Below are 16332 nucleotides of genomic sequence, written 5' to 3'. Positions count from 1 at the left end.
GAAATTCTAATAACCACCAAGTGTCTCCGTTGGACTGACGGCGCTTCATCCACACGTGGCACTTTGAACATGGAGTCATCCTGAAAGGATTTTCCAGCACAAACGACTTCAAATAAAAATCTCACTTTGGTTTTGTTCTCCATGTTTGCTTTTATCGGTTGGGAGAGGCAAAATTTGCAAATGATGCTGAAAAAATATAGTTTTCAAGAAGCGAAAATCCCGAAACTCACAATTACAATTGCCGGGAATAAATGACATATTTCCTCTCGTCTTCTTTTTCTCTTTTTTGGTTTTTTTTTTGTGGTTGCCGTTAGACTGTGATTTGTATTCGTGATGGCTGTCGGCATAATTTCGAAAATGAAAAAAAAAGAATAGAGTTGTCATTGGCAACCAGAAGAGGCGGCAGAATTAGTCATAGAGCCCCGCTGTGAGGTGAGAGTCCCCCGATGTTTTCAAGACTCTGTTTGTTTGAAAAAAAAATCGTATTTTGATATTCCATTTCATTTTTTATTATCATCAAAATAAAGTATGAGGTAGAGTAATAAAACTAGGCAAAGATCAATTAAAAACAAACACATAAAACAAAAAACTTGCGAGCTAACCGGTCACAATGTGGACTAAAAATGAGGTAACAAAAAACCAAAACAGTTCGAAAACAAGGCTTCTAGATTGGATTCACTGATTTCTAGGTTTAAGTTGAACGAAAACGTTTTCTGGGGAAGTGGTAGCACTCCCTACCAGCTTCAGAGGAATGCTAGTGCTTGGACCGGTTTCAAAAGAGTACTTCTTCAGGATATGGGTTAATAGAACTTTCTGCTCCATCACAGCCAAACGCATTCCAATACATTGTCGTGGTCCCAGTCCAAATGGAATATAAGCTCCCTTGTACTCTGATTGCTTTGCAGACTCCCATCTCTCTGGTTTGAAGTCCATGGCATCGTCTCCCCAGATGGCTGGGTCTCGTTGGAGGGTCCAGGTGTCCATTTGAACATACACACCAGCCTCAATCTCTACACCATTCACTGTTGTGGTATGCATGCATTTGCGAGAATTGGAGCTGAAAAGACAAAATTTGTTGAAAATTGAACTTTCCATATACACAAAGATAGTCTTATGTGCTTCTGTTTCAGAAAAAACAGAGGGAAGTGTCGAATCGTACACGACAAACTAATTTTAACATGGTGAATGAGAAATCTTACATCGAAGCTAAGGGATACAAGCGGAGCGCTTCTTTGATTACGCAGTCCATGTATTTCAGACGTCCCAGCTTTTCGAATTCAATCTCCGAGTCTCCAAATTCTGCGTCCACTTCTTCTCTGACTTTCTTCTGAACCTCTGGATTGACAGTCAGCAGATATGTGACATAAGACAATGCTAGTGCAGTGGTATCAAATCCACCAATGACAAACACAAAACACTGTCCGACGCTTCATCTGCGCTCAGCTCTTTTGTGATCTTCATATTTCTTTTCGAAAAATCTTCCCTAGCTTCCTTACTGAAATCGACATCATCTGATTTGGCATCGAGGAACATGTCGATGAAGTCTTGAGGTTCTCCTGGTTCCACTCCATTTTCAAGTTCTCTATCTCTTTGTTCCTTTCGTTCCATTACTGCCTTTTTGATCATGAGATAAAGTTTGAAAGGAGCAATTTTAGGATATTTAAAAGTCAGAGAACGGATCGCTTGGCCAACAACTGGAAACACTTGACAAATCAGCATCAAATATTTCCGGCTTCCACCAAAAATCTAAAATATTGAGTGTTAGAAAACAGTCGAAATAAAAACAGACAGACCTGTCTAACAATTTTCAGAAGCTCATTTTGGTCGCTGAACATTTTATTGTCTCGTTGGCCAATTGCAACACGGGCAATGACATCCATCGTATACTCTTGGTAGGCGCTGTAATATTTTTTTCAGAGAAAAATTTTTTTTTCTAGAACTCACTCCAACATATCAATCTCTCCATTCGCTGATTTCTCCTCCATATGCTTCATAAAGTCCAAAGCACTATCTTCTACAGTACTCATAATTTTTCTCAAACTTCCATTTGAAAAAGAAACAGAAGAAATTGTTCGAAGTCTTTTCCATCTGAATCCTTGAGCAGACAACAGGTGAACGCGTTCATCTTGATCTGGATTTCCCTGGATTGGGTTTAATTTTCTACCATAAAAATTGTCGAATTGCTTCACGAAGATTTCATGGACCATAGACGGATCCGATACAACCAAAGTGCGTTGGTTTCCATCTGTATATCCGTAGACTTTTCCATATTCCTAAAAGATTAATGTAGAGAAGAATGACATGCGTTTTTAGACTAGTTCGAATTTCTGTTTTCCAATCGTTTACAAATAGTAGTTTGTTCTCCCACAAAGAGTTGTTTAGTTGATCTAACAAAAAAAAGTTAACAAAATGTCTGAAAAGAACGGTGAACAGAACGTCAGCATGAACTTGCTGAAAGTGCAAAAGTGTTATAACAATGGTCAAGGATAGTTTTCTGGTGTTGATTCAATTTTCCATTTAGAATACTAAAGTAATCAGATCACGAAAAACTGTGTCTTGCACTTCTAAAAAAAAATTGATCAGTAGAAGCAGAAGGTCTAGTTTCGAGAAATCGGAAAAGTGCATTCTGGTGGTGACTTGAAACTAATGCGATTTGTTGGAATGTACTGTTCTGACCTAACAAGTCGTGTGTATTATTTCGATTTCTAGTTGAAAAATTGTTCGAGTGTTGCACTCCTGGAAAGCAGTGACTTTTTTTCCAAAACGATCAAGGTCAAATTGAAATTATTGGTATTTCATAAATGGTATCAAATATTAAGTTTGATCTGATTTACAACACATTTGAGGAATCCAAAATATAGGTTTCATATACTGTTTGTGTTTCAAAGTATTTTCAGTTTTTGAGGCTAACCTCTGTCCACTCTCCTAATTTCAGCAATCCAGGTTTCTCGTGGTCCAGAAGAACATTCAGAACCCCAACGAATGGTTTTCCTCTTGGTCCTTTGACGCCTCTTCTCATCCAGTAGGTCCAAATCCATAAGTAGTATGTGACCACTCCAATAATTCCAAGTACTGCCAGGGTGAAAAGTTTTGAGAATAGTTCAAACATGGTGTCTAGAATTGGCCTTTGAAGCATTTCTGCAAGAAAGATTTTATTGCTACAATTGAAGTTGAATGAGAAAATCGGCAAAAGTAGAAAAAATTAGGCTCATTTGGCATAGTTTGTTACTGTCCAACAGTTTTTTGAGAACTTCACAAGAACGAGCGGTCGCAATATTTGCCTTCTCTTTTCCAAGAGGACAACTTAAAAAATCGGGAAACCGTTCCGTCACCCCCAGACACACACCAGTGCGTCTGTATTTAAACAGAAAACGCCCCACCCCCAAGAGGTTGAAAGTATTTTCGCTCACCCCAGTCTCTTCTCTGCCCTCTCCCGACTTCAATATTTACCAACAACTTTTTTTCTCTTCCTCCGGTTTTCGCATCTCTCGCGTTCTTCTGCTTGGTGATAACAATCACATAAATTTTTAAATTGAGAAAATGAGAGAAACGAAAAGACCAGAAGAAAAGCTCTCAAGGACGACGGAAAGGGATCTTGGAGTCTGTCCGACCACTGGAAAATGTCGTCTCGATTATCTTCACTGGCCACGGAAAGTTATTCAGAACACCCATACCAAGGTCAAATTGGAAACATGTAGGTGGTTAAGGTTGTCTAACTTTCGTTTCCAATTTGTATGGGTTTGGGTTCTACAGAATTTAAAATGTCTGAACTTTTTGAAGAAGGCGGGGAGATGTTTGTCCAATACTACAGTAAAACTGATTTCTTGAAAACCTAGTAAAACATGCCGGAATATTTCGTTCTCTTCTTTGAGCAAAAATTTGAGACTTTCAGCTATGACCAACAAAATTTTTTTTTGAATTTTTCGGATAAACAAAATTGAATGGAAAAAAACCGACACGAATCAAGCAAAAAACCGGCGAAAATAAAAAGGGAACATAAAAAAGATTCTAGTGCAAAAACAGACCCATTAATCTTGTCGTTAGTCACAGACAAAAAACGACCCTCTTTCGATGGAGATCTGAAATAGAAAAAAAAACAAAGTTGAATTCTGGAATTGAAACGAAAAAGAAAACTTTCTGCATGTGATATGATCATACGAAGTCATTTATACACCTGCTCGAAACATGACTTATTTCTCATGAATGTGTCTAGCCGGGACGGATTAGAATTCAAGTTTTCAAACGATCACTATATCCCACATTTGCTTTTTTTTTGTTACTTTGATCTCTTGCGAGCAAGATAATGTTTTCGCTTTTTCCATAATTTTTTTTCAGACATTATCCGATCATGCTTTGAAAGTTGAGCACCTTTTTCCACATCTTTGGTTTCGATGTTCTTGACCTGTCGCATTCGCCGCCGTGAAAATTTGGCGACTGTTGCATCTTTCTCAAAGAGTCTTTATCATTAGAAAGAACACAAACCATGAGATGAACAAGACACAGAATCGGGGAAAACTAACAGAATTAAAAAGAGAGTCGGTGATAAGACTAATCGGAATGTCTTGGTCGTAACTTCAGATTGACGCTGCTTGGGGCAGTGGTGGACCGGCCGACCAGTTTCAGAGGAATCACTGTCTCGGAAGTGGTTTCAAATGTGTATTTTTTGAGAATCTGGGTCAACAACATCTTCTCTTCCATAAGTGCCAAACGCATTCCAATACAGATACGAGGGCCCATACCAAATGGTAGATAGCCGCCTTTTTGGATGAACTGCTCGTCTCCAGATTCCCATCTGAAATATTGAAAAATAATGTAAGGTACTACTGAACTATTCTTGGAACTACCTCTCCGGCTTGAATTCGTTCACGTCATCCCCCCAAATGTTGGGGTCCTTGTGCATTGTCCATGTATCGACTTGAACATTGGTGCCCTCCTCTATTTCCACCCCGCAAACCGTTGTGGCCTTCATACATTTTCTGTTGTGAACACTGAAAAAATTGGTGTCGTTTGAAAGTGCTAAGCAGGTACAATCCTAAAATCGGGTAGGCTACTGGCACTTATAGAACTTTGTCGTTTAGCTTAAGAAATTATGAATGATAAGGTCACATGAATATGGAAAATAAAGTTCAGTGATAAGAAGGAGGAGTGCTTAACTATGCTATTTGCAGAAGTGGTTGCAATGAGAATGAGTTGCAGTTTCAAAATTGCAAGATTGCAACAAGACAAGAACAATTTTAAAACAGAACTTTTGATTCTGAAATAAAGAAGAGATTTTTTGAGGATTCTTGATTTTTCCAGGATTCCAGTTTTTATGACTGTCGTCAACTGGTCAGATTATTAATGCACATACCATGTGTAATGTAGGTTATCAGTTTTTTAATAGTGCACCGTAAAAGTGCAAAGATTGTTCAATTTCGCGGAAAAAATTTACTGGTCGCGCCGAAAGAAAATGAGTGATAATGAATTTGTGTTCTACACGATAAAACTTACATTGAAGCCAAAGGGTAAAATCGTAGGGCTTCCTTGATCACCCAATCCATGTACTTCAATTTTGACAAATGATCAAATGTGACCTCTGGATCCGAACATTCTCTATCCACTTCTTCTTGACACTTTCGTTGTACTTCTGGATGAGTTGCAAGAAGGAAGGAAGAGTATGACAATGATAGTGCAGTCGTGTCATATCCTGCCAGTAAGAAAACGAACAGCTGTCCTACTGTTTCATCAAATGTCAAATGTTTGTCAACCTTTGTGATTTGGGTTTTTCCGAAATCGTCTTTGGCTTCTTGCTCGAAGAAATCCACGTCGGCTCGAGCATCAAGGAATAAATCAATGAAGTCTTGAGGCTCACCAGAAACTTCGATTCCCAGCTTTTCATCTGTTTTTCGTTGATCTATTCTTGCTTTAACAGCTTTTTCAATGATGTTCATTATATCACTGGCGGGTTGAATAGATGGGAACATTGAGACGAAGCATGGCTCCGAGAAATGGGAACATCGCAGATGCAAAGAAAGCGTGTTTACGTCCATCGACAAATATCTGTAAAACACAATATGTATTATAAAATCTTCAGATGTGAAAAGAGAAACTAACCGACTTGACCTTCGGCAACATCGGATTTTCAAACATCAAGGATTGTGTTTGACCCATTGCAATTTTTCCAATGATATCAATGGTGAACTCTTGGTAGTATCTAGAAGATGAACATAATCCAATGAAGAAGTTCAAAATTCACTCACTCCAGCATATCCACAGTCTTTCCTCCAGCGCATCCCTTCTCCAAATGCCTCATCAGCTCAGCCACCGAGTCATCTACAGTCTTCATGATTTTTTTCAAATTTTTATTCGAAAAAGTTGGAGAAGACAAAGTACGAAGGCGCTTCCATCTGTGACCCTGTGTTGAGACCAAATGAGCCCGTTTGTTCTTATTTGGATCTCCTTGGAGTGGATTTAGTTTTCTTCCATAAAAGTTGTCGAACTGTGTCACAAACACTTCGTGAACAAATTCCGGATCCGAAACCACGAGAGTCTTCTCGACACCTTCCGTGATGCCATATATAGGACCGTATTCCTGAAAAGTTAATTTTTGAAATCGAGAAAAATATTCACAAGTTATTTTGATTCACGGATAAGATACAAAGTAATAGTTGACTACTACTTAGAACAATCAGAGTCAAAAAACGGGGTTCTATAAATTGACAAACCTTTGTCCAATCCATCATCACTCTCCAGAACGGGTAATCATAGTCCTGAAAGCGGTGCATGATCCCTGAAAATGGTATTCCACGTGGACCCTTGACACCCTTCCGAATCCAATAGGACCAGATCCATACGTAATAGGACAAGAATCCAATGAAGATTGTGGAAATAAGGAGTAGACTGAAACTCATTCTGAAAACTAGAAGGAAGACTTTATGAGTTACGGAGTTCAACGTAGATACATTCAGAAGGTGATAAAGGAAAATAGTCAACTGGAAAAAGTGTTTATTTTATGAAACATATTTTATCTATCGACTTAAAAATTATATATCGTAAACACTCTAAAAGAAGGCCACCCAAACCCTCAACTTTGAGCCAATATATCATAGTCCCTGTAAGAAATATCAAGAAGTGGTCGACTAACATTTTGATATTATGATAAACATTTTGTTAATTGGGCACTTTTTTAATCTTGCACAGTAACCGAGATACATCGGCTTAAAGTAAGCAGTCTGAGTGGCCTTCTAATTAGTAGAGTTTCACGGTATCTTCTATAAAACGAAATGATATACTGGTGAAAATAGCAATGTCGATTCATTAGATAAAAAACAGTAAAATAATGGTAAAAACTTTGAGAATGATATCTGATTTTGTCTATTTATTTATATACCGCATTTCTCATCACTCTCCTTTTTCTATTTACTTTTTTCGGTCACAAACGTTTCCCCCATGTACAATTGTGATTCGTGCTAGCAACAAATCACTGTGGTTTGTATCAAAATAATGGGAACAAAATGATGGGAGAAGTTGTGACTCTACTGATTAATGATGCAATGGAAAAACATCGATTATCTATTGTAAATATTTTCTTGTTATACAAGAATGGAGTTTGAGTTTTTTCTGGAAAAAATTTATTGAAATCAAAAATAAATCAGAGTCGACATAAGTTCTTGAAATATGTGCTGCATAAAAAACCACCGTTATACAAAAAAAGCAAAAATATAGGCAAGATTTGACCAAAATGAAAAAAATCCTAGCGATTTTTAAAGAATGACATAATTGTGCTCATTTCCTTAGTTATCTGCTCCAACAGCGTGAGCAATTCGCTTGAAGCATGATGATTGGCTTGATGGGGATTTTCCACGTTGGAATCGGCCGCGAGCTTCCTCTTCAATTAACTGAAACGGTTTCAGTTGAGTAAACTGGTTAGAAGAACATAAAATGGGGTTTTTTAGTTATCTATTTCTTAGTCTGAAGTAGTTTTTGGGCTGCTAGAAAGTTAGGTGTTGTTACCAAAACGTTTATTTACCTTTCTCGTTTCAGAAGTTAAATATGCTGGTGTCTTGTCATGGGGTACTGGTCCTCTGAATATAGATTAACTTCTTTAATGTATTGATGACGAAACCCACTCTGGTGTCAATCCGGTTTGCTGGTACAGCTGCTCAGCGGTAGCTTCCGAAGAGTAAAGGTTCATTGGAGAGTTATATTGCAAGTGGTGCACCGATGCTCCAGGAGACAAATCCTGTCTGTTTCTACCGGATGGAGAGTGATAGAACACTTTGGATGGAGAGAGTCCTCCCTGGGCTCCAATTCCTCCCGATGGAGCTGTGTTGATGAATGTCATCTGATTGAGTGGAGTTCCACCGGCCCCTTGCCCATAACTTTGGTTGGTGGCTCCATTGTTGTAACTGAAAAAAACCTTTTCTAGAAAGTACCTCTGGATTCTGAACTACCTGTAAGTGGATGGTGGAGCTTGAGTTGGAGCCGGAGCGGGAATAGCTCCTCCATTGGAAAATCCTCCTTTGTATCCAGAAGATCCGAATCCAGCTGGAGTTGAGTTATAATTCGAGTTGGAATTTGGGTTGTAGTTGGCGCTTCCTGGTAGAATCTTGTTGTCAGTTGATTTTTGAATATTAGACGAATAAGAGTTATTATTAGCCAAAGAGTGGCTGAATGGTGGAGCAGGGGAGTGACGGATTGCGATATTGTGGTGGGAAGATGGGGAGAAGCCACCGCCACCGCCGCCAAAGTTTCCAAAGGTGTTGTTAGAAGATGAGTGGAAGGTAGAGCTGTAAATCTTTGTTGCTGGTATGTAAAAAATTGATTCAGCCAAATTCTATCCAAACTATTCATTAACCGTAAAACACATTGATACACTATGCACTACATTCGTTCAATTCATGCAAACAATTCGAATTAGCTCCTAGAAAAACTTTTCTAAAACCCAACAGCATCCTCCCACCTCTGATGGTTACTGCTGCTGGTGTTGGTGGTGTTGGTAATGTTACGGTTGACTCCAGATCCTGTGCCAAAGTGAGACCCGAATTGAGATCCCTGAAGTTTACGATGTTGTTTTTTACTTAGTCAGAGTTTTTGGTACCTGGTTGAATGAGGAGTGAGCTCCTCCAAACCCAGATCCAAATCCAGACCCAAAACCAGAACCAAATCCTGGTTTCATTTCCTCGACAACCATCTTGTTGTCTTTCTCGTTAAGGGTCCATGGAAGGCAAGTATGCGAGGTGACAAATCTGAAAAAGATGTTCCAACAACTTTTATTTTTAAAAAACTACCTTTGAAGAGAAAGCCGAACCTCGTTGAATGAGTCATCAATAAGTCTGTTAGCTGTAGATGCATCCAAACCGCGTGTTGAGCGACCATTGATCTGGAAATGAGATTAATTTATAGTTCAGCTAAGAGGTAGTACCTGATCAACTTTATCATTGTGCTTGACTCCAGCTTTGTCGGATAGAGATTCAGTTTCGACCTGGAAATCCGTGAAAATAGTTCCGCATTAATCTTCTGTTATTATCGATGACCCTGCTTAATCTTTGCTCATCTCTTTCTTCTCAAATTTTTTTCTCTTATCATCTCTCGTACCACAAAACGTCTGGGGATCCCGTTCAATCAACAGGCAGAACAGGAGGAGCGTGGGAGGAAGCGAGAGAAGCAGAGGTGGTTAGTGGGGTAGATACTTTGGGTGAGAAGCTAATGAGATTGTACTTTAAAAAAAAAATTGTCAATTTACCGTAAACACTCTAAACCCATATCACCAACTTTGAGCGTACATATCTCAATTCCTGTCAGAGATATCAAAAAGTTGTCAACTGATAGAAAATTTATCATAACTTGAAAAATGTTATATCCGTTTTTTACTTTTTGATATCTTTCACAGGAACCGAGATATCAAAGTTCAAAGTTGGTGATCTTGGGGAGGGGGTGCTATCTATTAGTGTGTTTACGTTATTTAAGGGACCAGACTCTCAATCTATTGATACTTACCCGATCAATGATAAGGCCATCTGCTTGCTGACGAACAGAGAATCCCCATCGAATATTGTGATCGGAACGGTTCATACGAACCGAAATCGTTTCGTATGTCATTCTGATATGGCTGAAATTTCTTACAGTTTTTTAAAGCAATTTGTTTATAAACTAACAGAGACATACTCGTGTTGGCAAGAGGAAATATTTTGAGTCAGAAAAATAAGAACTAAAGGGGATTGGGTTAAACATGTGTGATTTTGTGGTTTATGTGATTTATATGTTTCGAAAATCCATAAAAAATTGCAAGATTCGATACAGATGTTTTTCCGTTTTTTTCATGTTAGAAGATGCATCACGTGAGGGCTTGGGATAACAAATACGGTGTAATACGGTAGCTTTAACTACTCGTCCTTTAGAAAACAAATTAAAAGAAGAATCAACACAACATAATCCTGAAACTGATCGAATGGCAAAAGATACTAAGGCTGGCAGAAGAGCATATAGGCGGGTTATCAACACGACACATGACATTTGTTGAGCTCTCTCACACAACGGCACTCTCAAAAAAACGGAAAACCTGCACAGAAAAAGTTGGGATGTCGGTATGAGAGATAAGGAAGAAGTTGGAGAGTGACGGCCTCTTCTTTTTGTTTTTCTCTTCTTCTTCCCCACCAACAAACTTACCCATCACAACAAATTCTTCTATATTTCTCTCCACAAAAAAAACTTATCTTCTTATTTTTAGACTCTATTCCACACATATCTCTTCGAAGCAGACTTGAGAGGGAGTGAGAATTAGGTCAGATGATGTAACATGAGTCTTTCCTGCACTATTAGAAAAATAAAAATTGAAAAATCGAAATACTAAAGCAAAAGGACTGACTCAGACAAAGAGCATTGTTTGTGCAAACACGAAATGGTTCAGAGACTCTAGGTTATCCTATCATGGTCCGTCACGGGAGTCGAACTCGCTAGACCCGGGTGCAGCAACAGACTTGTTGCCGACTGCGCCACCGAGGTCAACACCGGAGCGGGGAGAGAAAGGCGTATATGAAGTTGCGCAGAGGGCGCAGAGAATAGAGGGAGGAGGGAGAAGAGAAGGAAGTCTAGGTGTCCTTACGGAAGAAAAGAAAGATGCGACTCGTTGAAATGTGGATAGTGAGGTGGCTGAGAGAAACTTTTGGTCTCAAAACAACTGGGATCTTTAAATTGTTCTTTTTTTATACTGTTCCTGTTTTTCAAATGAGTCCTAAATCCTAAATATTCATATTTTAAATATTGTAGAAGGTTGTTATTAACTTCCGAAGTGCTCCCTTTTTTTGGCAACTAAATTAATTATTATCCATTTCGCTTCAACCCATTCAGGATGCTTTCGAGTCACCTGAAGTACCAACCACGTACAATACATCATACTCCACGCGCATTCACCGTTCTGTGTCCCCTCGGTATAAGAGAGACACCAGTGCAATTGCAATTGATGTCTCCTTTCTTTTCTTATTATGTAGAGACACAGAACTAACTGACGTGGCCATTATGTATGTTTTAGTCGGGAATGATAGCAAATTGATAAGATTCTTATTTAGGTTAGAGAAGGTTTTTTTTTAGTTTTCATACTAAATACTTTTCTACAAAATGCAAGTTTGAAAAGCAATTTGATTCCCAATTGAATATTTGTAGTCCAACAGTTGCGTTCCAACATGAAATTCCCGATTTTTTATATGAAAAACTTTAACCACAGTAACCCAAAAACTAATTCCACTTTTCCAACACAACATGACCACAATTGGAGTCTTTTTTTTGAATATAATGGGATTGATTTTTTTTCTCTCTCTATTGCACATGATTTTTTATCGATTTTTTTTTCGATTCGACATAAACAATCCTTGCAAGCAACCGCTCAATTTTGTATTTTATCCTCGAAACTCAGTAACTTCATTTCTTTCAGGAATAATGGATGCTCTAACAAATGAGTATTATTTCCCACTCTACTCAGCACTTGGATATTTCACTCTTGTCTTTGGACTTGGAGAAATTTCCAGAATTGTAAGTCTATCAATTTTCTGATCCTTTAAATCATCTCCAAACTTCCAGCTAACATCTAAATATGTGTCATCCCGTGGAAATGCCCAACTCTTCTTGTATGAACTGATTGGAACTATCCAGATGTGCACTTGTGTTTATGAAAATGGTAATATAGGAAATGTGCGCTATTGATAATTTCAAAATTTTTAGGAATCATCTTCAAGAACTACGGTTTCCCAGCCATTTTCCTCTGCGTCGGACTCCTTCTTACGGCTGGTGGCATCTTCAATCGTGATGCCTGGACAAATTGCGCTCCAATTTTTGAGCAATTCATTTTCGGAAATCTTGGATCATCGAAATTCGTTACCATTCTGTCTGCACAACTCATCGGAGCCGCGTTTGCATCCAAAGTTGCTTACCTCATCTGGAATTTGACCGCTCCATATTCAGCTGCCCATTTGGAGAACGCCAGCAATTTGGATTGTGTTTTGCATTACAAGGTTTTTTAAATGTTTATCTAAACTTCTGAATTCCAGAAAAATCCATGTATTGAATAGTTTAAAGTTATACTATGTCTTCGAATTGCTAGTTTTCTAATTTCTTGGGTTTTCTGAATTTTTGATTTTCAGAAGTTTCTATCTATCTGGATACCGTAAAAACTCTAATAGATAGCCATGGCACTCTATTGTTTGAGGGTGATCTAGGGTGGCACTGTACACTGCTGGACATAATTATAAGTTCACTTTGAATTTCGAGTTTTCTCGAAAACTGTGAATATAGACTGAAAAGAATATGAACGCAATGAATACTATTTTGAAATGTGAATTAATTAATACCATTCGATACCACTATCGTTTCTTGATTTTGGAAATTTTGAAAATATCGAAAAAATGACCCGAAAAAAAGGGACATAATTATAAGTTCACTTGAAACAATCGAACATAACTCGGGGTATAGGTTTTGCACTGTAAGGAAACTACAAATTATAACAAATATAACTGAATATAGTCCTATTAACATAAGAAACTTAGTTGTATCTATACTCATAATTATGCCTCATCCGTTTTTGGCCAGCTTATACTGAAAATGAAGTTTTTCGTTGATAACTGCTCTGAAAATCACGAGGACTCTAACTTTTTGAGTTTTTTAGTATTTTTCTTAAATGCATTTTTCATTTAACTGTTGAAAACATTCTGGTTTTTTCACCGACCGGAGAAAAAACCCGCATTTCAGCTCATTTTTATCGCTATGTTCCGAGTGGTACTGTACCTTGCTCAGTAGAAACTTGACTGAGCTAAATAGCATATAAGAAAGATACACTCGTGTTTATTCAGAAACATACATAAAATCATGAAAATCTGTATTTGTGTTCATGTAATCATGCAAAGTGTCGGACCACATAAATTCCAAGCATACAATTGGGTTATGGGTAGGCATGCTTAAGGAGTTGTTTTGTAAAGAAGGAGACACGTAATCTGAAATTTCTTTTTGTAATCACACTTGCCGGTTATCGAATTTACATATAATTAGGGAGATTATTTAAGCATTAGACAAGGTATAGACAAACAATGAACAGTTTCACCTATTTTAAAATTGCTGAACATATTGAAAAAGTCCGAGTTTATGTTTTTGTAGTTGACGTCTCTTTTCGAAACAATCATTCTGAAGAGATATGAAGTACCTTCTGAGGTTAGAAACGTAGATTATTCACTGATTCTTTTTACTTGGAGTGGACCTATCAAAATGAATCTTTTTGCATATTTTATTTGCGACTTTTCCAATGTGTTCAGCAACTTTAAAATAGGTGAAACTGTTTCTAAACAAGAATTGAGAGCTCGGAAATAGGGTATGTTTTTCAAAAAATAGCAGTTTTCCAAGGTTCATTGTTTGTCTATACCTTGTCTAATGCTTAAATAATCTCCCTAATTATATGTAAATTCGATAACCGGCAAGTGTGATTACAAAAAGAAATTTCAGATTACGTGTCTCCTTCTTTACAAAACAACTCCTTAAGCATGCCTACCCATAACCCAATTTTATGCTTGGAATTTATGTGGTCCGACACTTTGCATGATTCATGAACACAAATACAGATTTTCATGATTTTATGTATGTTTCTGAATAAACACGAGTGTATCTTTCTTATATGCTAATTAGCTCAGTCAAGTTTCTACTGAGCAAGGTACAGTACCACTCGGAACATAGCGATAAAAATGAGCTGAAATGCGGGTTTTTTCTCCGGTTGGTGAAAAAATCATAATGTTTCCAACAATTAAATGAGGAATGCAATTAGGAATAATACTAAAAAACTCAAAAAGCTAGAGTCTTCGTAATTTTCAGAACATTTATCAACGAAAAACTTCATTTTCAGTATAAGCTGGCCAAAAACGGATGAGGCATTATTATGAGTATAGATAAAACCAAGTTTCTTATGCTAATAGAACTATATTGAGTTATTTTTGTTATAATTTGCAATTTCCTCACAGTGCAAAACCTATATCCTGAGTTATGCTCGATTGTTTCAAGTGAACTTATATGTCCCTTTTTTTCGGGTCATTTTTCCGATTTTTTCGAGATTTCCAAAATCAAGAAACGATAGTGGTATCGAATGGTATTAATTAATTGACATTTCAAAATAGTATTTATTGCGTTCATATGCTGTTAAGTCTATATTCACAGTTTTCGAGAAAACTCGAAATTCAAAGTGAACTTATAATTATGCCCAGCAGTGTATTAGGGGGTGGCATTCAATTAGAGGCTGGCACTTTATTGTTTGGAGCCCATTTCTAGTGGAACTCATAATCAAAGTACTCTATTTTCAACTCGTTAATAAATTTCGAGGTTCTCGTGATTTTTCTACTTCTTTTTAGATACTGCCTAACTTTCGGAGTCTGATATCATCCGGAAACGTTTTTTTGAAAAAAGACAGTACTCCTTTTAAGCTTGAAAAAGGCTAGAAAACCAGAAAATCATTTGTTGTGTTGTTCGTTAACTTTTACCAAAGTGACATCAAATCAGCAGTGGCATTATATTAGGGGCTGGCACTTTATTGTTCGGACGTGCTCAAGGATGGTACTATATTAGAGGCTGGCATTCAATTAGGGGTGGCTATCTAATAGAGTTTTTACGGTAACTGAAAATTTAATTTTTTACAGCAATCTGCTGGAATCGTCATTGGATTTGAAATCATCGGTGCTTTCGTCGTTCGTGTCGTCGTTTCCCTTCTTTTGAACCGCCCAGCTTTAATCAAACTCATTCCATTTGCCATATCTGCTTACCTAACCCTCGGTATCATTTATAAATTTTGCTTTAAAACAAACTTCTCAAATTTCAGCTCTCTACATCGTTGGAGTACCCGGACTCAACCCGATCGTCGCCACTGCCCGTTTATACGGATGCCAAGGAATTGACAATACTTCATTCATGATTTTGTATTGGGTTAGGAATTAAGAAAAAATAATTCAAAAACAAAAAAAAACATTTTTTCAGTTCTGCCCTGTTCTCGGATGGCTTGCCGGAGCCTACTTTGTCGGACAAAAAGGACCAGTAAAGAAGACAGCCAAAGAAGTGAAAGCAGCCAAAAAGGAGAAGAAGGCTGCAGCAGCTGCTAAGAAATCCGATTAAATTTTATTTATTTTAATAGCGATAATTATTTGCCTAAATGTGAATTTTCTTGTTAATTTATGTTTCAAAAACGATTAATTTAATTAAATAAATATTTTTTGCATTTTTCGAACATTCTCAGAGATTCGACGGGAGAAAACTGGGAGAGATGTCGGTTCGAACTGGGAGAGGTTTTCGGTCGAACTGGTATGTCACTGGCGTTCTCTCTAGCTTCTCTCCTGGTTGGAAGAGCGGCGGGTTCGAACGAAATTCAAATTTTCATTCCGTATGAAGAAATCAAATCAAATGAATTAAAACAAATATTTATTGAATTGAATGAAAAGTTTCTCAGAATTTCATAGTTTTATCAAGTTTGACCATATTTGGAATTTTCCATTCTCCACTCCATAGGTTCCCTCATATCTAAAAGTCCCAGAGCACCATTAAAACAAACACGCAAACAGACAGTAAAGTTTCCATAGTGAGAAAAATAATTTGAAAATTTTGAAATGTCAGAATTATAAAATTTATTGTTTCAAGAAGAAAAAAAACACATCCACCGGAACATTCACAAGAAAATCGGTCGAGATAGAAAAAGAGAATCGATGACTTTGGATAACCCGTAAAGATGGTGAAAAAAAGGTCGTGGAACGAATATCATATAGGAAACATTGTCGACGGCCTGCGACTACTGAGCGCTGAAGTGCTACTAGCTGGCGCCGGAACCAGCGACCCTCCACGTGA

The 16332-nt window shown here is 37.6% G+C and overlaps 4 protein-coding genes across 4 annotated transcripts; 1 reads left to right on the top strand and 3 right to left on the bottom strand.

Moving 5' to 3' along the window:
* Positions 1–675: 675 nt before the first annotated feature.
* On the bottom strand, positions 676–3136 carry Cbr-cyp-13A2 (the record flags this gene model as incomplete). The annotated part of the gene is made up of 6 exons (XM_045241646.1): positions 676–1057; positions 1200–1335; positions 1497–1746; positions 1794–1899; positions 1945–2273; positions 2912–3136. The coding sequence occupies 6 exons, from the start codon at positions 3134–3136 to the stop codon at positions 676–678; spliced, it is 1428 nt and encodes a 475-aa protein (XP_045091682.1).
* Positions 3137–4548: 1412 nt separating this feature from the next.
* Cbr-cyp-13A5 lies at positions 4549–6890 on the bottom strand (the record flags this gene model as incomplete). Its single annotated transcript, XM_045241645.1, has 6 exons — positions 4549–4792; positions 4845–4988; positions 5491–6039; positions 6098–6193; positions 6240–6571; positions 6705–6890. The coding sequence occupies 6 exons, from the start codon at positions 6888–6890 to the stop codon at positions 4549–4551; spliced, it is 1551 nt and encodes a 516-aa protein (XP_045091681.1).
* Positions 6891–7772: 882 nt separating this feature from the next.
* Positions 7773–10080, bottom strand: CBG01035 (the record flags this gene model as incomplete). The annotated part of the gene is made up of 9 exons (XM_002629747.1): positions 7773–7877; positions 8009–8063; positions 8109–8387; positions 8433–8768; positions 8942–9033; positions 9080–9227; positions 9270–9361; positions 9404–9463; positions 9979–10080. 9 exons carry the CDS (start codon positions 10078–10080, stop codon positions 7773–7775), a joined length of 1269 nt encoding a protein of 422 aa, XP_002629793.1.
* Positions 10081–11913: 1833 nt separating this feature from the next.
* Positions 11914–15609, top strand: Cbr-aqp-10 (the record flags this gene model as incomplete). Its single annotated transcript, XM_002629748.1, has 6 exons — positions 11914–12006; positions 12055–12151; positions 12196–12485; positions 15141–15273; positions 15320–15423; positions 15475–15609. 6 exons carry the CDS (start codon positions 11914–11916, stop codon positions 15607–15609), a joined length of 852 nt encoding a protein of 283 aa, XP_002629794.1.
* Positions 15610–16332: the final 723 nt, after the last annotated feature.

This window comes from Caenorhabditis briggsae, assembly GCF_000004555.2.
Source record: "Caenorhabditis briggsae complete genome, chrII, whole genome shotgun sequence".
Taxonomy (NCBI): domain Eukaryota; kingdom Metazoa; phylum Nematoda; class Chromadorea; order Rhabditida; family Rhabditidae; genus Caenorhabditis; species Caenorhabditis briggsae.
The sequence above is the reverse complement of the archived record's forward strand: the minus strand, read 5'-3'. Positions and strand labels throughout refer to the sequence as shown.